We start from the raw sequence: 22,064 nt of genomic DNA, 5'->3' as shown, positions 1-22,064 counted from the left end.
AGAGGAGGAGCTACACGGCGAGGACACATTATGATGCAGAGGAGGAGCTAAACGGCGAGGACACGTTGTGATGCCAAGGAGGAGCTACACGGCGAGGACACATTGTTATGCAGAGGAGGAGCTACACGGCGAGGACACGTTGTGATGCAGAGGAGGAGCTACACGGCGAGGACACGTTGTGATGCAGAGGAGGAGCTACACGGCGAGGACACATTGTTATGCAGAGGAGGAGCTACATGGCGAGGACACGTTGTGATGCCGAGGAGGAGATACACGGCGTGGGTGACCTTAGCAGAGGGGGGGTGGCTAGTTGTGCACTGTTTGCCATCCCCCAAGAAAATATACCATCGGCCGCTGCCACTAGTCATGACCGAAAAAGGTCTCCCAACCGGCTACCGTTCAGCGCTCTCAGCAAATGGCTGACCAGAGTGTTCTGGCGGGGGCTTCTCCATTGTGCAGTATGTTAATGAGAACTGGACTCGGTCAACGCCAGCCCAGCTGTTGGGACTGATCACACTGAGCTAGTTGAGAAATACTTGTAGTCAACCATGATACCTTCTCCTCAGAAACATCTAAAAGGTTGGACATATTAAAAAAAATAGGTATGCTGTGTGAATAGGAACACATAACAAACATAAAGTTGAGTTTTTTTCTTTTTAAATTTGACTGCAAAAGTGTAAATTGACTTTAAACACTGCTGGCCTTACACCGAAAAGCAATCCATAACTGAGTGAGCCCATACGTGCCATTGGCATACTATTTGAAAGGAACAGGCCATGCCATTTACCTTTGTATTTTCCCATTAGATATACAGAACAAGATAACCTCAGAAATAAGGTCGTTCTTTCCATAGATGACATGGAACATAATGTACAGTAATGAATCCGTTACAAACGTACTTGGAGCTGGCGAATTGCACAAATCCCCATATAAGACCATGACCTACATTTGTTCCCTTGTAGCTCTTTTAATCTGTGCAGGTTTTGATTATTTAGAGTATACGGCTAAGGATACACACAGTACAATGGCCGCAATCTAGATCCCTTGAGTTCCTTATTAAAATGTATTCTGCACAGTTTGACAATATACTTTTGTACTTTGTCATAGTAATTGATGCTCGGTTAGTAGTGGATAAACCGCTCTGTTTTCCAGGTCACATCACCAATCAGTGAGCATGTTATGATTAATAATGTCTGCGGATGAACTACTTTAACCTCTTCCATACAGGGCACGTATACACCTTCCCGCCCAGACCAATTTTTAGCTTTCAGTGCTGTTGCACTTTGAATGACAATTGCGCGGTCATGCTACACTGTACCCAAACTACATTTTTATCATTTTGTACCCACAAATAGAGCTTTCTTTTGGTGGTATTTGATCACCTCTGGGATATTTATTTTCTGCAAAAAAAAAAAAAAATTGACCGAAAATTTAGAAAAAAAATGTATTTTTTTTGTTTCTGTTATAAAACATTGTAAATAAGTAAGTTTTCTCCTTCACTGATGGGCACTGATGGTACTGCACTGACGGGCACTGATAAGGCGGCACTGATGGGCACCGATGAGGTGGCACTGATGTGGTGACATTGATGGGCAGCACGGATGGGCACTGATAGGCGGCACGGATAGGCGGCATGGATGGGCTTGGATAGGCGGCACGGATGGACACGAATAGGTGGCACAGATAGGCGGCACGGCTGGGCACGGATAGGCGGCAGGGACGGGCACGGAAAGGCAGCAGGGACGGGCATGGATAGGCAGCACGGATGGGCACTGATAGGCGGCATGGATGGACACTGATAGGCAGCATGGATGGGCACTGATAGGTGGCATGGATGGGCACTATTGTATGTGTTGTACTAATGCATGCCAATCAGTGCCAAACAATGCCTGCCAATCAGTGATGCCCATTGTAGGCACTGATTGGCATCCATTGCGGCACTGATTGGCATCCATTTTGTGTGTCCTCCTCATCCCTGGTGGTCTAGGGTGGCATCCTTTTTTTTTCCCCACTTCTGGTCCATTTGCCCATCCCTGGTGGTCCAGTGGGCATCCCTGGTGGTCCAGTGGGCATCCTCGGGGGGGCTGTGCTGATGATCGATCAGCACAAACCCCCCCCCTGTCACAGGAGCAGCTGATCGGCTCTCCTCTACTCACGTCTGACAGATTACCGGATTTTCCTATTTACATCGTGATCAGCCGTGATTGGACACGGCTGATCACGTGGTAAAGAGTCTCCGTGAGAGACTCTTTACCTTGATCGGTGTTGCGGGGTGTCAGACTGACACCCTGCAACAACGATCGCCGCGATGCGCGCCCCCGGGGGCGCGCAGCGGCTCAGAATCCTGAGGTCGTCATATGACATCCAGTCAGGATTCTACAACCACTTTGCCGACGTCAATTTGTCATCTGCGGGCGGCAAGTGGTTAAACTGTTTACAGCCACTTGTCCCCAGGCATACTTGTCAGTTACCAAAGAAGAATATACTGGTTATCTATGTTTCTAAAGCTGGCCATATACCAGGGGTGCCCAACCTTTTGAAGAGCGAGGGCCACTTAAGCGAATTGGTAACTGGTCACGGGCCACAATGAGTGGAGCGGGAGGATGACGGGTCCGTGTACACAGACACAGCCCACGCTACTCTATGGGCCCTCTGATCCAATCTGATTCGCCCAGACAGAAGGGGGCAGATCCCTTTCTATTTTTTTTTTAAGGTAGGCTGGTGTAAACAAACACAAGTCTGTTTACATCTGCTGCTCCATAGAGGTGAATATTAAGTCTGATTGGGTCGGACCGATCATGTGTAAGGGGCCTAAGGCTGCTTTCACACTAATGCACTGTGATTTGCCCAAACACCGGGTGCAGCGCACCTATGGATTTTCTGCAGGTTAGCTGCACCTTGCCGTAAACTTCTATTATATCCTGCAGGTGTGGTGCACTTTCTGAAAACGCAACAAACCCACAGGTAATAACAGAAGTCTATGGCTCAGTGGTTGTTTCCTCTACCAGCGGCTTCATTCACAAAACTGCTGCTCTGGGATGGCGGGTTGGCAACCTGTGATCTGGGATTGCCAATCTGCCATCCCAGAGTAGGAGGCCGAGGGCCACATCAGAGGGTTCTGCAAGCCACATGTGGCCCCCGGGCCACTGGTTGGGCACCCCTGCCATGTACTGTTATATTCTTTTGTTCCCACAGCCTGTGGGCTGAACAATGAATTCTAATAGATTCCTCTATCCACATTAATGGGGCAGATGGATAAATCTCCCCTGCAAAGCCCCATTAGCCAAACTGTTAGATACCATTCCAATGTGCACTATTGCACTTGAAGTTAATTTGTTTTGCAAATATCTGTAGATCCGCCACCCCTACTAAGTTTGAAATTCGTTTTATGTCTTCTTCCCCTTTTGATGTGTGTTACATGTGAAATCGCATATCACTAGCATTATTGCACTATAATGTTAATATTTATAAGAGGGGTTTCCACCATTCCTGCTAAATTTCATTTTTTTAGGCTTTATTTTCAGTTTGATGTGTATTATATGTGACGTTACATATCACAGAGACTGGTATTATGGTAATACTGAAGCTTATTGAGATTACCATACATTTGTGGGTTCCACCATTATTGTTAGATTATTGATTAGTACGTTAACTCTGCACTTTTTTTTTCTTTTTTGGCATTAATAAACATCAACAGATTTCCGCTGTGCCCCACCAGACCAGACCCCTATGGACAATGTGCCTGGCTGCAGAGCACCTCTCCCCATCCCTGCACTCAGTGCATTGATAGGCAGCACTGATGGGCAGCACTGATAGGCACTGATAGATGGCACTGAGTGCAGGGATGGGGAGAGGAGCACAGCAGCCAAGCACATTGTTCATAGGGGGGCTGTTTTTTTTGTCTTCTTAAAACTAAATCTGTTTTTCAGTTTTTTTCTTCAAACTTTTTGAATCTATCTAATTTCTTACCTTGAGATCCTGCCAATAAAAGCACTTCTTGTTGCAGCGTTACAAAATCTGCATTTTTTTCTTGTACACGATTGGAGGATAGAAATCAGCAGAGCTTCCCCTCAGATCTAAAGCAAATGCACTTGCACTGCACAGACTATTTGCCTTTTGTAAATCAACCCCATTGCATTTTTGCACAGCACATTTCAAGATGCTGTAAGGCTCTGCAGCACATAAGAAGTACATACAGCTGGACAAAACACTTCAGTGTGTTTTATTAATGCATTTGATAGGAAGCTAATGGGTGGGTGTTGGGTACTCGATGTCCGCCGACGCCGGCCGAAACCTGCTATTGTCGGGCAGAGAGACAGAACTGCAATATGTAAACAAGGCAGATCACCGTTCTGACAGGATGGGAGGGATAGAATTTGTGCCCCTACAATAAAGGGAATAAATTCCATCTCTCCACTTAGTGAAAACACAATTCACATAAACACTGGTTAGGCGCACAGTTAACCCTTTGATCAACCCTGATGTTTACCTCTTCCCAGCCAATGTCATTAGTACAGTGACAGTACATTATTTTTAGCACTGTATTTGAGTCAATAGTTCCCAAAAAGTGTCAGTGTCAGAATGTCTGCCACAATATCGCAGTCCTGCTATAAGTCACTGATCGCTCCACTGTGCCTCCTTTATATTTTGCACTGATGTCAGTTTATTTTTCTATGTTTGAGTGTATTGCCTAACGTTTATGACCAGGTTGTCTGGTGTTTTTTTTTCGTATGTTTTTCTGTTTTTTCGTTTGTCTTAAACCTAATAAAAATATCTTTAAAAAAAAAAGTCACTGATCGCTGCCATTACTAGTAATAAATAAATACAAATATTCCATAGTTTGTAGACGCTAAAACTTTTGCGCAAACCAATCAATATATATGCTTATTGTGATTTTGTTTACCAAAGATATATAGCATATTGACCTAAATATATGAAGAAATTCAATTTTTTTCATTTTTTTTTTACTGTATATGTTTTATAGCAGAGAGTAAAAAAAAAATATTTTTTCAAAATTGTCAGTCTTTTTTTGTTTATAGCGCAAAAAAAAAAATACCACCAAAAGAAAGCTTTACCCTTGGCTTTTTACCTATTTTGTTACATTACAGCCTTTACTTCAATGTTTTTTTTAATCGGAATTATATGTGATGGATCAGAACACAATAGTCTAAGTTGGTGAAGTAAAATTAGAAAAATATATACGAATACTATTTTTCGGAAATAAAAAAAATGATAATTGGCATGTGCGTAAGTATTCACCCCCTTTGTTATGGAGCCCAGAAAAAGCTCTGGTGCAACCAATTACCTTCAGAAGTCACATAATTAGTGAAATGATGTCATGTGTGCAATCTAAGTGTCACATGATCTGTCATTACATAAACACACCTTTTTGAAAGGCCCCCAGAGGCTGCAACACCTAAGCAAGAGGCATCACTAACCGAACACTGCCATGAAGTCCAAGGAACTCTCCAAACAAGTAAGGGACAATGTTGTTGAGAAGTACAAGTCAGGGTTAGGTTATAAAGAAATATCCAAATCGCTGATGATCTCTAGGAGCACCATCGAATCTTTCATAACCAAATGGAAAGAACATGGCACAACAGCAAACCTGCCAAGAGACGGCCGCACACCAAAACTCACGGATGGCATCAGAGAGGCAGCACAGAGTTCTAAGGTAACCCTGGAGGAGCTGCAGAGTTCCACAGCAGAGACTGGAGTATCTGTACATAGAACGACAATAATTCGTACGCTCCATAGAGTTGGGCTTTATGGCCAGAAGAAAGCCATTACTTTCAGCAAAAAACTAAATGGCATGTTTTGAGTTTGCGAAAAAGGCATGTGGGAGACTCCCAAAATGTATGGAGGAAGGTGTTCTGGTCTGACGAGACTAAAATTGAACTTTTTTTCCATCAAAGGGAACGCTATGTTTGGCGTAAACACATCACATCACCCAAAGAACACCATCCCCACAGTGAAACATGGTGGTGGAAGCATCATGCTGCAGGGATGTTTTTCAGCAGTCGGGACTGGGAAACTGGTCAGAGTTGAGGGAATAATGGATGGTGCTAAATACAGGGATATTCTTGAGCAAAACCTGTACCACTCTGTGTGTGATTTGAAGCTAGGACCGAGGTTCACCTTCCAGCAGGACAATGACCCCAAACACACTGCTAAAGCAACACTTGAGTGGTTTAAAGGGAAACATGGAAATGTGTTGGAATGGCCTAGTCAAAGCCCAGACCTGAATCCAATAGAAAATCTGTGGTCAGACTTAAAGATTGCTGTTCACAAGTGCAAACCATCCAACTTGAAGGAGCTTGAGAAGTTTTGCAAGGAGGAATATGAAAAAATCCCAGTGGTAAGATGTGGCAAGCTCAGAGACTTATCCAAAGTGACCATGAGCTGTGATAGCCGCAATGGGTGGCTCTACAAAGTATTTACTTTAGGGGTGTGAATAGTTATGCACATCGACTTTCTGATATTTTGTCCTATTTGTTGTTTGCTTCACAATAAAAAAAACATCTTCAAAGTTGTGAGCATGTTCTGTAAATTAAATGATACAAATCCTCAAACAATCCATATTAATTTCAGGTTGTGAGGCAACAAAACATGAAAAAATGCCAAGGGGGTGAATACTTTTGCAAGGCACTATTTGTGGGGAAAAAAAGGACATCGATATTATTTGGGTACAATGTTACACATCCGCGCAATTGTCAGTTAAAGTAACGCAGTGCCGTATCGCAAAAAAATGGTCTGGTCATGAAGGGGGTGGGGGAGAGTTCAAGTCGTTAAACAAGGCCCTTAGACATTCACATTTATTACAAATTGCTGAACTCTCCTGGAAAAAATTCAAATTTCCTGGCTGATCAGCCAGCTTAACTGATTTACTGACCCGGAAAACTATTCAGATCAAGGCTTCAGAATGTTCTTCTACTTAACTGGTAAATGCATAGTTGTTCAAGATCAGTGACTCAAATGAATGCAATCAGTCAGTATACCAATGTCTTGGAAATGTTTTAGATCGTCAACTCCTATCTTAATATTGATCAGTGGTACCAACTGAATACCTAGTGAAGTAAGGAACAGACAGGAAAAAGATACGCCTGTCTATTTGGAAGGTTTCTCATTATTATTATTATTTGGTAGGGGTCTCATTAATAATACAATCCTAGGCAATACATACAAGATAGTTTCTTACAGAATGTGAGCAGGTAGCAGAAGAGTTAATATAATGCCAAAGACTTGGCTGCAGTAGACAAAGCATACAAAATCATTAACAGGAATTTCTTTCACAACAACCAGGCATTTATCCTTCCAAAAATGAAGAGAATATTGGCACTTCTCTTATGGCAGATTCACTTTAAAAACTGAGATTTGTATCTTGGCCACTAGAGGGAGCTTTGAAAGTGCAATTATTCTTTGTCTGTCTCTCTTATTAGTGGTTGTAAACCTCAGACATGAAATAGGAACAAAGCATATCCTTCTATAGTGTGTACTTGTCTCAAGTAAGAGCACTAAGTGTCATTTCTGTCTGCTGCCCCCCTCCTCTACTATAAGCACAAATCCTTTCAATCGGTTTTCCTGGCACCAAGAGAAAAAAGGTGACAGGGAGGGAGCTCCAGCTGATTGACAGTCTTACTGTTAGCTCCTGTCGGACACACTTTACCCCTTCAGCACCCCTACAGTGTAAACCCTTCCCTGCCAATGTAATTTTTACAGTAAGCAGTGCATTTTTATAGCACTAATCGCTGTAAAAATTACAGTGGTCCCAAAATGGTGTCAAAAGTGTCCGATATGTCCGCCATAATGGCGCAGTCACGATAAAAATCGCTGATCGCCGCTATTACGAGTAAAAACTAAAATATTAATAAAATATGCTAGAAAACTATCCACTATTTTGTAGACGCTATAACCTTTGCGCAAACCAATTAATAAACGCTTATTGCAATTTTTTTTTTTTTTTACCAAAAATATGTAGAAGAATACGTATCGGCCTAAACTGAGGAAAACATTTTTTTTAGATATTTTTTAGGGATATTTATTATAGCAAAAATATGTAGAAGAATACATATTGGCCTAAAGTGAGGAAAACAATGTTTTTATATATTTTTTGGGGACATTTATTATAGCAAAAAGTAAAAAATATATATATATTTTTTTTTTTCAAAATTGTCGTTCTATTTTTGTTTATAGAGCAAAAAATAAAAACCGCAGAGGTGATCAAATACCACCAAAAGAAAGCTCTATTTGTGGGAAAAAAAGGACGCCAATTTTGTTTGGGAGCCACGTCGCACGACCGCGCAATTGTCAGTTAAAGCGACGCAGTGCCGAATCGCAAAAAAAGGCCTGGTCTTTGGCCAGTCAAATGGTCCGCCCTGGACCATTTGACTGGCCAAAGACCAGGCCTTTTTTTAAGTGGTTAAATGTATCTGATAACAGGGCCATTTTGCAAACCAGTTGTTCTCCCCAAAAAGCCATTGCGCTAAAAGTATAGATTTAAACTAAAATTTTAAAGTGTGTGATGACCTGATTCTATAAGCTGAAGGCTTAATCTCACGATTAATTGTGTGTTTCTTTATCAGGGAGTCATGACACCATGACTTATTGTTTAGACAGATGTTCACCAATTGATCCAGATTCACCAAAGTTGCTGCTCTTTTTAGGAAAATATGTGCCTTCTCTAACGCGCAAAATCCTTTTACGATGGTGTATGACACAGGTATATATTTTATTTTGTTTTAAAAAATTGGAAACCATAACTAATCTTTGAGGTATAAAATCGATCATTTATTGGTAATCACTAACCCATGTATTGGCTACAAAAAAATTATAGGACTTATATGTATTATTTACTGAATTTCTGTTGTTCATTTACTTACCAGATGTTAAGGAACATCAGAGTTTTTCTTTTCTTAATGTGATGGTATTCACAATTGTAAACCTCGGCCCAGATTCACAAAGATTGACTTAAGTTTAGGCAGGCGTAGCGTAAATGGGCCGGCGTAAGCCCGCCTAATTCAAAGTAGGCTGGTAGGGGGCGTGTTGGATGGTAATGAATCGCAACCCTACGTAAATGACGCACCTAATGAACGGCGCATGCGCGCGCATGCTCAGTATCACGTTGAATTTTCTCCGAAAATGACGCCAGCTCAATGCTTAGTCGACGTGAACGTAACCTACGCCCATTCACGTACGACTTACGCAAACGACATAAAATACGACGCTGTTCCGACGTCCATACCTAACATGACTTACCCCTGCTTTATGAGGGGTAAAGTTACGCCGGTCGGACGCCTTGCGTAAACAGCGTATTTTAATACGCCGGGCGCAAGTACGTTCATGAATCGGCGTATCTAGCTAATTTGCATATTCGACGCGGAAATCAACGGAAGCGCCACCTAGCGGCCAGCGTAAATATACACCCAAGATACGACGACGTAGGAGACTTACGCCGCTCGTATCTTGGCCGAATTCAAGCGCAAATTATTCTAAGAATCAGGCGCATAGATACGACGGCGCACATTCGGACTTACGACGGCGTACGTGGAGATACGCCTTTGTAAGTCCTTTGTGAATCTGGGCCCTCGTGTTTTTTTTTTTACCTACAGCCCTACTCTTGTTCAGCTCAGTCAGGCCCCCGACTGGCAGTACCCCTATTGGTTGCTAGCCATTGACTTGCTTAACAAATTCAGAAATCATCAATTACTGGGTTTACATTTCCATAGAGTGCCCATTCTGCACTAGAAATGTACAACTTCAAAAAGTACTTTCCAGCCAGCAATAGAAAAGCACAATGCCAGCCAAAGAAGGCATGACCCGATATTGCTGGTTAGTCTGTTGGTTTGGTGTAATGAAAGGACCTAATCTATTCTACACACTATCCATTATTTGTAACTTGTGACAAATATTACACAAAAACACCCTAAGGGCCCTTTCACACCAGCGGATCGTATGTCCGTATTTCATCCATCCGTTTTTGGATGAAATACGGACATACATGTATCCCTATGAGATAGCGGGTGTCACCCGATCTCATCGGACCCCGCTATGGTCCAATTCTGCAGGCAGAGGAAAATCCTATTTTTCCATTCATCATCGGATCGGGTGAACACGGACAGACAGTCCGTGTTCATCCAATCCCCCTATAGGGGAGAGCGTAGATCTGACAGGGCGGTCCCTGCACAGTGTGCGGGGACCACCCTGTCATCTGCCGGCTCAGCAGGGACCAATGGATCGATCCCCACTAAGCAAGCGGATGAGACATGTACGGATCCTCATGGGATCCGTACATGTCAAAGGGGCCTAAAGGAAATTGTTGATCATGGGAAGAATATCCCATTGCCTCCTGAGGGAAGAAGATTTTTTCCCCCCTTCTGGAGCAAATTATTATTTTTTGCCTTCCTTGGGATCAACTATGGGTATAGGATTGTATATATGGAGGTTTTGTATTTACAGTGGAACCTCGGATTGCGAGTAACGCAGTTAACAAGCATTTCGCAATACGAGCAATTATTTAAAAAAAAAATCCTGACTCGTTTTTCTAGTGTTGTCTCACAAAACGTGCAGGATTCAAGCCTCTGCGGTTTGCAGTACCACATTTGGCCAGAGGTGCTGGGGCGCCGGAGCCAATCGGAACAGTTCGGAAATACTCCATTCCCGAATGCAGCAGAATGGTCAACTCTGGCCACATGCGGCATTGCATGCCATAGAAGTCCATGTGGAACTAATTATTTTCGTTTCCATTGACTTCTATGCGGAAACTCGCTTTGATATGCGAGTGCTTTGGATTACAAGCATTCTCCTGGAACGGATTATGCTCGTAATCCAAGCTTCCACTGTATTTATTTTTTCTGTTGGTTAAACTAATTGGACCTATATCTTTTTTTTTTTTTTTTTTGTAACTCGCTGAAGTGCAGTCACGTGATGTGGAAGCTATGGCTCCCCTGTGTAATGGAGCACTCAACGGCGGCTCCTATTGCCCCTCCTTGTTGGTGCTCCATCCTCTCCCCTGCCGCAGCTGCTCTCTGACACAGCAGAGTCAGAGCTGCTGGATCATGTGACTGCACGGGAGCCAGTTAAAAGAAGGTATTTACACAGATCTTTTTTATACAGGCTTTGAAGGATATATACTAGGAGGAGGGAGGCCACATTCTTATGAATGCTTGGTATTAGCTTTATTATACAATTATTATTATTATTATTGAATTGATTTATTTACAAGAGATTGAAGCCCTAGTATCCTACATTTTTAACCACTTCCGTACCGTAGGATGTCATATGACGTCCTGGACTTTGGTGGGGGATATCTGAATGATGGGTGCAGGTACAGGCATCATTCAGAAATCCTTCTCTTTAGGCTGCGATTCTGCGCACCATAAGAACGATCATAGCGGCGTTATGACGTCACGTCCGGGTACCCAGATGTAAACAAAGCCGCAATCGCAGCTGAAAGCATGAACGGTGAATTTTTGTTCTCATTCTTTCCAGCCTGGAGGAGAGATATGGGGTCTTATCGACCTCGCATTTCTCCATAAAAAGGACCTGTCACACACTATTCCTATTACAAGGGGTGTTTACATTCATTGTAATAGGAATAAAAGTGATAAAAAAAAGTGTAAAAATAAAAAAAAATTATCTATTTACTCGTGTAATATCATCTTTCACATTATACAAACAAATTGGGCTAACTTTACTGTTTTGTTATTTTTTAATTCCAAAAAAAATACATTTGAAAAATAAATTTTGCGCAAATACCGTTGGAGATAAAAAGTTGCAATGACCGCCACTTTATTCCCTAGGGTGTCTGCTAAAAAAATATGTATAATGTTTGGGGGTTCCGAGTAATTTTCTAGCAAAAAAAAAAAGAAAGATTTTTACATGAAGGAGAGAAGTGCCAGAATAGGCGCGGTATGGAAGTGGTTAAGATGCCCTTTTCTCATCTCAAAGACTGCAGGTTGTAAGCAATTTCGATATATATCAGGTATCAGGGATGCTTTCCTGTTTTTCACACTTCTGCAGACAGCTTTATCAATAAATATAAGAAATTGTAAAATGGCAGAATGATTGAGCATTCCAATAGTATTCTTGTAAAAACAGGGAAAAGGAAAAACTGAAAAATGATATGTGCTAACAATGGTACAACCAGCCTGTTGGATTTTACATGCGATTATTTCTAGCGGCTATTATAGCTGCTAGACTCCTTAGAACAATGTCTTTATTGTACAAATGAAATTCAAAAAACAACCAAAACGATGCAGTCAAAATGAAGTGAAACACAGGAAAAGGGTGGCTGACATGTTTCATGTGCTATGAGTAAGCATCACATGATGTGAAACATGTCCGTCACCTTTTTCCTGTTGTTCAGTTCATTTTGACTGCATCGTTTTGGTTGTTTTTTTGGATTTAATTTGTACAATAAAGACATAGTTTTAAGGAGTGCGGCAGTCCAGGATCTTCTTCTATCTAATGCACCTGTGCATAGCCAGCACCCTTTTGGTTTAGTGGGACGGAAGCAAAGCCAAGGGATCAGCAGTTTTTAGAGCGGTATCATCTCTCACTATTATAGCTGCTAGTAGTAATTGCTTTGTTCTCCTGTTGGGAGTACACAATGGCTCTGAGGGAGAGATTCCCCCATCAACACTGAGGCCCCATACACACCATAGAATCTATCCGCAGATAAATCCCATCAAATGGGTTTCTGCGGATAGATCCTATGGTGTGTACACGCCAACGGATATTTATCCGCGGATAAATCTCCCCTGGGATGGATTTCCAGCAGATGGATATTTGCTGACATGCTCAACAAATCCATCTGCTGGAATCCATTCCAACGGATGGATCCGCTCGTCTGTACAGACTTACCGGATCCATCCGTCTAAAGGGATTCCCCGCACGCGTCGTAATGATTTGACGCATGCGTGGAATTCCTTATATGACAGCGTCGCGCCCGTCGCCGCGTCATAATAGCGGCGACGGCGCGACACGTCATCGGCAGAGGATTTCAGCGCGGATTTCAATGCGATGGTGTGTACACGCCATCGCATAGAAATCCTCGAGAGGATTTATCCGCGGATACGGTCCGCTGGACCGTATCTGCGGATAAATCCTCTCGTGTGTATGGGGCCTGAGTGTGTTGATGGGGGTAATTGAGCGATTTTCTTTCCTGCAGCCACGCTCCATCTATGGCCAGCTTTAGAGTTGTATGTGTGTTCACAAGCCTAACAAAATACAGCTGAATCCAGGGTATTTGGCTGGGAGGTATTCAGTTCTGCCTTTGTTAGGACTTGTAAATAAAATGTACTGGTCTTGTAAACCTAGTTGTTACTGTTCCAGAGCATTATTCTCATATAATAATTTAACAAAAATATATAAATGAACTTGTATTGGTACAAAATGTGTAAATTATTTTAGTACATTTTTTTAGACTTTAACGGTTGCTGAGCAGCTGGATGCTGGTATAAGATACCTCGATCTTCGAATAGCTCACAGGCCTGACATTCCTTCTCCAAACCTCTATTTTGTACATGGATTGTATACGTTTTTGACAGTTGAGGTAAGTGACTGCTTACTTACTGTAATTAGAGCAGAAACCAGATCATGATTTCCAATAAAAATCATTCAAACAAATATATTTACTTTATAAACATAGAAAAATTACATTTTCAGAATTGTAAGGCTCATAATTACAATTTAAAGTATTTTAACCACTTAAAGCGGGGGTTCCGCAGATTATCTCCTTTATTACTCCACTACCAGTGTGTCCCACTCCTTTAGCCGGCGTAGTCAGTGTTCTCGAGGAAACGATATTTTATAAAAAGAAGCGATGGACGTTTCCATTTTAACTTTGGGCACTGTGAAGCCCACAGGGTATTCTTCCGGGATACGGCGAATGTGTTCCCATACCTAAAATGGAGAATTCGTTGCCGCCCACGTCACATGACCCACTTGCCGAGTCACGTGAACGGCGAGATATCGTAAGCCGTAAGCACAGCGCGTCTCCTGGGATTCTCATGCCTCACTCCCAGGAGACATAGCGCTGGTGGGGGAAAAGGAACATTCACGCCCACTCCCGCGGGGAATATTAAGTGACAGCACACAAACGGCAGCATTAGAAAGGTAAGGATCGAGATTTTAAAAAAATACAACGGATTATTTATTGTCTATGGCTACCAGTTTGATTTGTCTATGGCTACCAGTTTGATTCAGCACAAGTCAAAACTTAGGGTGAACCTCTGCTTTAAGGACCGCCTCCTGCACATATACGTCGGCAGAATGTCACGGCTGGGCACAGGCACGTACTTGTACGTCGCCTTTCGCCGACCCAGTTCGAAGCTCCGTGACCACGCCCGTGGGATCCCGATCGCTGTCGGTGTCCCGTGATCGGTCACAGGAGCTGAAGAATGGGGAGAGGTGAGTGTAAACACACCTTCCCCGTTCTTCTGTGTGGCAGTGTCACTGATCGTCTGTTCCGTTATAGGGAACGACGATCAGTGACGTCACACCTACAGCCACACCCCCCTACAGTAAGAATCACTTCCTTAGGGCACACTTAACCCCTTAGCGCCCCCCCCTAGTGGTTAACCCCTTCACTGCCATTGTCATTTGCACAGTAATCATTGCATTTTTATAGCACTTTTCGCTGTGAAAATGGTCCCAAAAATGTGTCAAAAGTGTCCAATGTGTCCGCCATAATGTCGCAGTCACGAAAAACGCTGATCGCCGCCATTACTAGTAAAAAAAAAAATATTAATAAAAATGCCATAAAACGATCCCCTATTTTGTAAACGCTATAACTTTTGCGCAAACCAATCAAACGTTTATTGCAATTTTTTATTTTTTTTTACGAAAAAAAAGAATAATACTTATCGGCCTAAACTGAGGAAAAAACATTTTTTATATCTTTTTTGGGGATATTTATTATAGCATAAAAAAGTTAAAAAATATAGAATTTTTTTCAAAATTGTTGCTCTATTTTTGTTTTTTAGCGCAAAAAATAAAAACCGCAGAGGTGATCAAATACCACCAAAAGAAAGCTCTATTTGTGGGAAAAAAAGGACGCCAATTTTGTTTGGGAGCCACGTCGCACGATCACGCAATTGTCAGTTAAAGCGACGCAGTGCGAATCACAAAAAGGGGCAAGGTCCTTAACCCGCATAATGGTCTGGGTCTTAAGTGGTTAAAGTATTGTCCTGGAAGCTATGAGGGAGGTTTACTAAACCTGGAGAGTGCAAAATCTGGGGCGGCTGTGCATGGTAGCCAATCAGCTTCTAACTTGAACTTGTAAAATTAAGCTTTGGCAATAAAACCTGGAAGCGGATTCGTTTCTATGCAGATCCGCATCAGATTTTTCATATAAATGAAAAAAAAAAATATTAATCTGTATATTTGTATAATTATGTGTTGGTTTTCCCCCACCTTAGGAAATTCTGAATGAGATCTCAGACTGGATGACAAACAACCCGAAGGAGATACTTATCCTAGCATGTCGTAACCTACAATCAATGTCCCCAGTACACCATATGCATCTAATTAGCTGCATACAGAGGATATTTGGATCCAAGTTATGTCCAAAACATGTAAGGATAAAGAAAACACATATTCAAATGTCTCTTGCTTCTACCTAAGGGCCCTTTTGCATGTACAGATCCTGTGAGGATCCATACCTTTCTCATCCACTTGCTCAGTGGTGATCGCTCCGTTGATCCCCGCTGAGCCGGCAGATGATAGGGCGGTCCCCACACACTGTGCAGGGACCGCCCTGTTAGAGCTCCACTCTCCTCTATGGGGGGATCGGATGAACGCGAACCGTCTGTCCTTGTTCACCCGATCCGATCCGCAGACGGATGTAAAAATAGTATTTTCCTCCATCTGCAGAATCGGACCATATCGGGGACCAATGAGATTGTATGTCAGTGGATGTTCATCCACTGACACCCGCTATCCCAAAGGAATACGTGTATGTCTGTATTTCATCCGAAAACAGATGGATGAAATGCGGACATACTGTCCACACGCGGGAAAGGGGCCTAAGTAGGCTCTTGGACAAAGTATGTCTGGTTTTGAGAATCTATGATGCACAATACAACGTATTCACTGTACTTAGGATGACTAAAGATTTTAGACATCTAACGAATACCTGATATTCTGATATATTTGGTTGCTAACAATATATGGTATCAGAACAGCAAGAAATCGCAGATTACGCTTAGCCTACATTTTATTTCTAAGGGCTAGTTCACACCAGAACGAAAGGTGCATTCCATGTGTGTCCTGCACCACATGTAATGTCTTTAATGCCTTTATGATCTGCTGCGGGTGCCAATATGTTGTAAATGGCACCCCAAATGCAGATTTTAAATGCTATTTGTTTGCGGGCACAAGATTGCATGTTACTGCAGTACCATGGGATTTAGTGCGGCAAGTTGATCAAAAGTAGGGCATTGAATTACAGAGATCACCCAGTAAAACCTACCCCTGCCTGTACTCGTTCTCCTCTGAATGGAGAAAATGATACAATGGGGGTTATTTACAAAAGGCAAATCCACTTTGCACTACAAGTGCAAAGTGCACTTGGAAGTGCAGTCGCTGTAGATCAGAGGGGGACATGCAAGGAAAATAAAAAACAGCATTTTAGCTTGCACATGATTGGATAATAAAATCAGCAGACCTTTCCCTCATTTCAGATCTTCCCCTCAGATTTACAGCGACTGTCAGTGCAATTCCAAGTGCACTTTGCACTTGTAGTGCAAAGTGGATTTCCCTTTCAGAAATAACCCCCAATGTATCTTTTTCTCCTAGTCAGAAAAGAATGTAAAAAAAAAAAAAGTAAATAAAATGGCTTGATGGCTATATTAGTGTCAGGGCCCGTGTTTAGGGTCAGTCCGTTTTAGGTAGGATTAAAAAAAAAGTTTTTTTATTTAGTGTCAGTATGTTTCGGATAAATAAAAAAGCAAAAAATAAAAGCAAAATGCACAATATTGTTCAGAGATCTGTGAATGAATGAACTGCCATTGTGGCAGATGGACGGACTTACAGCTATCAGTGGAACACAAGTACAGTAATCACCATACTCAAAGTCCATTGTCACTTCCTCCAGCTCTCCAACTGAAAGCCTGTACTTCTGTATTGGGAGGAAGCGTGGCATTGCACTCCAGAACCACCGATTGTGGGTGTAAGGCTCCTGTGTGATAAAAATAGTGTGCAAAAATATGTGCATTTACTATTTTTTTTTTATTATTGAAGGTGAACCTAGTCTTTAAAACAGACCCTCGTTTTAAAATAAAAGTTGCTCTAATTGTCAAATTTCTTCATGCAAGAGATTTTAAGCAAATGTCTTAACACTAAATATCCAAATCTATTTTGTAGATTGTGTTAGTGCATTAGAAATGTGTTTTTTTCTTTCCACACTCAGAAGGCCTACATTTTAGGAGCTTCAAGGAAACCTTTGGATTGAAGACAGATATTGCCACTAAGCATATGCTTGTGTTTACTGTGTTTGTCTAGGAACCACCTACACTAAGGAACATGTGGAAAAAAGGATTTCAAGTTATTGTTTCTTATGACAACAATGTGACATTAAAAAATGTGCACCTGTGGCCTTCTATACCTTACTGGTGGGCAGACACAACAAATAAGCACTCCTTGATTAACTTCCTGGAGAAGAAAAAGCACTCGGGACGGCCAGGTACTATTGTTGTCTTACAGTTGTAGAAGAGCAACTGATACTATTGCTGTGACAGCAACAGCGTATGCAATAAGCTCACTCTGAAAAGCTTGTCCACCAAAACCAGTTAAGGGATGGTTACACTAAATGCCATGTCTGAAAATTCTAAGAAAAAAATGACACATCAAGGGATGAGACAATTTAACATCCATTTCCCTTAGGCCACGGTTCAAATCTTGGCCAGTTCACAATGAGATTCGAACCATTAATGGGCAGGCTGAATGTACCAAGTTGATCGTTACGCCTGCCGGATTCGCTTCCGATTATCACAAGTGGCTGCTATAGCCGCTAGCAGTAATCACTGCCTTCTCCTGGCAGGGACGGCATCCCCCCACTGTGAGCAGACCATGGCTCGACAGGAGGGATTCCCCTGTCAACACGGTCTGTGTTGATGGGGGAAATCAAGCAAATTTCTTTCTTGCAACCCCAGGTTGCAGGAAAGAAATTTGCTCAGTGTATGGCCTGCCTCAGTGGAGGTAATTCTAAATGACCTGAAATACAACTGTCTAATAAGAAGATATAAGCACAGGCTTTTTGCCATGGAGTCAGAATATTGATCAAATTTCATCAGCTAAATAAGACAATATGAATGTAAAAGTGGCTTGAAAGTGCTTTGCAAACAATAAGCTCAAACAGTGACAAAATCATCCTAGTATCAAATTCAATGCAGTCTACGATAATTAAGAGAATGCAGTACCGTATTTATCTGCCTATAGCGCGCACCCCTAATCTAGACGTGAAATTCCTGGATTTTTTTTTTTATTACTTACAGTTTTGGTGTCTTGCCCGGCGTCCATCGGCGGCCTTGTCCGGTCCGGCGTCCGTCTGCGGCCTTCGCGGTGTCCTCAACGCTTCTCCCGCGCTGTCTCTGAGCCGATCCCCGCGCTGTATTTGATAGCCGCCGACGACATATACCGAGCGCAGTACACTCCGCTCCTCTCGCATAACCGCGAGGGGAGCCGAGCCTGGCCGAGTGTACTGCGCTCGGTATATGTCGGCGGCGGATTCAAACACAGCGCGGGAAGAAAGTATCGGCGTATATCGCGCAAAAACGATTTTGCCCTGATTTTAAGGGCAAAAAAGTGCGCGGTATACGCCGATAAATACTGTATTTTTTTTATAAATTAAGGCAGAACTAAAGTCTGTTGGGGCTCTTGCTATAATGTGCAAGCATGCATAAAATATTTGCATACGATAGCACACTTATACCAAACGTGCACTCCATCCAGACTCTGGTCTTGTTGGTCACACATTACATCCTTCCCAACAATTGTCTCGGTCCTTGGGATACCAAGAATATTAAATTGCTAGGAGCAAATAAGACTTTCCATGTCTCTTCTGCTGAAAAACGATCTTTGTGGTTTGCGGGGGTTTCCTCCATTTACTCCAGTTTCCTTCCACACTCCAAAGACATGTTGGTAGGTTGATTGGTGCCCATCTAAATATGCCCTAGTGTGTGCGTGTACGAATGTGATAGGGACTGATGTGAATGGGCAGTGTGTAAGGGACTGATGTGAATGGGCAGTGTGTAAGCGCTATATAAATTACCTATAATGGACGTCTAGCAATTTTTAATTGTGGGACTTTAGTTCCACTTTAAAGTAAAATGTGTATCTTGTGCGTATCTTATTTTTTTTTTATTAAATACTAGAGTTTTAAAACTATTTAAATACTCGTCTAGGTCTTGTATGCTATTCTAATATCTTATAATATTCCTTTTTACAGGTGAATTTTTCGTTGCTGGTCTTAATTTGACAGAAAACACCTCATATGTCTTAAAACACCCTTTGGGATCCATGAAGAAATTGACTTTGCCTAAACTCCCGTTCCTGAACAGCTGGGTGCAGAAGCAACACCCTGGAGTTAGCAAAGATGCCACCAACATCATGGCAGAGGACCTCATTGGCTCTGGCCAGTTTATTTCTGATGTTATTGACCTTAATCACAAGCTGTTATTGCATAAAAACTGACAATAGACTGTCAATACAAGTTATACTTTTGCGTATGTGTCGGAGACAGTGGGCCATATTCTCAGAAGAGTTACGACGGAGTTTTTCAGGAAACTCCGTCGTATCTCTGTTTTTTGGCCCGCGTATCTATGCGAGTGATTCCTAGAATAATTTTCGCATAGATACGCTGTAGATCCGACAGGTGTAAGTGACTTACACTGTCGGATCTTAAATGTAATTCGCCGCCGGCCGCTAGGTGGCGTTTACATTCAGGTCTCATTTGTTTATGCAAATGAGCCTGATACGCCGATTCCCGAACGAAATCCCGTCGCTTACGTCGTTTGCGTAAGGTTACCCCTGCTATATCAGGGGTAACCTTACGCCAGTCCCACGTATGCCATGTTAAGTATGGCGTCGGGTCTGCGTCGTCTTTTCCCGTCGGGTACGTCGTTTTCGTAAGTCGTTCTTGAATACGACTTTACGTCAATGACGCACACGTCGGCGTCATTGACGTTTTCCGTCGAGAACTGGAGCATGCGCACTGGGCTATTTTAAGCCCGGCGCATTTGCAGTTCGATCGGGACGGGGGCGCGCTTAATTTAAATACAAGCAGCCCCCTTTGAACTACGCGGGGATACGCCGGGCCTTTTACACTACGCCGCCGCAAACTACGGAGCAAGTGCTTGAGGAATACGGCACTTGCTCCAGTAAGTTGCAAATTCTTGGAGAATCTGGCCCAGTGGCTTTAAATAGATTAGCAGTCAGCTAAACTATACACAGGCAACCTCGGCCTGTGTGGGGAGGGGGGGGGTGTGTGCACCTTTCCTCCAATCGGATGTCTCAGTCTCTAGCAATGATCTCCTCCTACAGGGGAATCGGGAATTAAAAATTCTAACAGAACATGCACAGTATATCAAGGTGAAGACAGCAGATATACATGTAAAACTTATGTAGGAAGATTGGTTTCAGCCCTGTGTATCCGAGGCTGTTCACTTCACTGGGTATACGTGATGGTTTACAGCCACTTTAACAATAGGAAATGCTAATTGATGGTGCTGTAGAACTTTTTCTTTGGAAAAATAACTGCAAAGCTACCTACTAAAATGTAATGAACTATTTTCTATGGTGCTTAACATTTACCCCCTGTAAAAAGTTTGCTGAATATCTGGTCATAAATCTTGCATTGCCTAACAAACACTGCTGCTAGCTGCAGGTCCTAAAGTGCAGCTTCCCCAAACTTCTAGGCTTGGAAGTTCACACTCAAGAGTATGTGGAATATGTCTCATGCACTGTTCAGACAGTGCAAATGCAGGCATGCGAAAGAAGGTAGGCGCAGCAGAGTAGTTTCCCGACCGTCTGTTTTTCTATAGACACTTATAGATGTCGGCTTGGAGCATGAACATTAAAGATATGGATGAAGCTACGTGAAAACTGGATCCAAGAAGATAGAATGCAAAAGGGCTCAAAAAAGAAAAACACATCATTAATATTAAAGTGGTTGTAACCCTTAAAAAAAAAACAAATGATCCTGTTCCTTTAACCACTATCCCAACCGCCGCATGTATATGTACGTCCACAGAATGGCACGTACAGGCAAATGGGCATACATGTACGTCCTTGCCTTCTAGCGGGTGGGGGGTCCGATCGGGACCCCCCCCCCCCCCGCTACATGCGGCGGTCAGGTTCCCTCGGGGAGCGATCCGGGACGACGGCGCGGCTATTTGTTTATAGCCGCTCCGTCGCGATCGCTCCCCGGAGCTGAAGAACGGGGAGAGCCGTGTGTAAACACGGCTTCCCCGTGCTTCACTGTGGCGGCGTATCGATCGAGTGATCCCTTATATAAGAGAGACTCGATCGATGACGTCAGTCCTACAGCCACACCCCCCTACAGTTGTAAACACACACTAGGTGTACCCTAACTCCTACAGCGCCCCCTGTGGTTAACTCCCAAACTGCAACTGTCATTTTCACAATAAACAATGCAATTTAAATGCATTTTTTGCTGTGAAAATGACAATGGTCCCAAAAATGTGTCAAAATTGTCCGAAGTGTCCGCCATAATGTCGCAGTCACAAAAAAAATCGCTGATCGCCGCCATTAGTAGTAAAAAAAAAATAATAATAATAAAAATGCAATAAAACTATCTCCTATTTTGTAAACTCTATAAATTTTGCGCAAACCAATCGATAAACGCTTATTGCGATTTTTTTTTACTAAAAATAGGTCGAAGAATACGTATCGGCCTAAACTGAGGGAAAAAATTTAGATATGTTTTTGGGCGATATTTATTATAACAAAAAGTAAAAAATATTGCATTTTTTTCAAAATTGTCGCCCTATTTTTGTTTATAGCGCAAAAAATAAAAACCGCAGAGGTGATCAAATACCACCAAA

At 42.5% G+C, this 22,064-nt stretch overlaps 1 protein-coding gene across 3 annotated transcripts in view; it reads left to right on the top strand.

The window, feature by feature from the left end:
• PLCXD1 (phosphatidylinositol specific phospholipase C X domain containing 1) overlaps window positions 1-19,703 on the top strand; it is a 32,875-nt gene extending 13,172 nt beyond the window's left edge. For all 3 annotated transcript variants that reach the window (XM_040336289.1, XM_040336287.1, XM_040336288.1), the window contains 5 exons: window positions 8,583-8,719; window positions 13,424-13,552; window positions 15,420-15,575; window positions 17,503-17,683; window positions 19,448-19,703. In XM_040336289.1, coding sequence (XP_040192223.1) covers window positions 8,597-8,719; window positions 13,424-13,552; window positions 15,420-15,575; window positions 17,503-17,683; window positions 19,448-19,692 — 834 coding nt within the window. In that variant the 5' untranslated portion in view covers window positions 8,583-8,596 and the 3' untranslated portion in view covers window positions 19,693-19,703. The remainder of the gene's footprint in view (window positions 1-8,582; window positions 8,720-13,423; window positions 13,553-15,419; window positions 15,576-17,502; window positions 17,684-19,447) is intronic.
• The last annotated feature ends 2,361 nt before the right edge of the window (window positions 19,704-22,064 follow it).

Source organism: Rana temporaria, chromosome 2, assembly GCF_905171775.1.
Source record: "Rana temporaria chromosome 2, aRanTem1.1, whole genome shotgun sequence".
NCBI classification, from domain to species: domain Eukaryota; kingdom Metazoa; phylum Chordata; class Amphibia; order Anura; family Ranidae; genus Rana; species Rana temporaria.
This window is presented reverse-complemented; position numbering and strand designations above follow the sequence as displayed.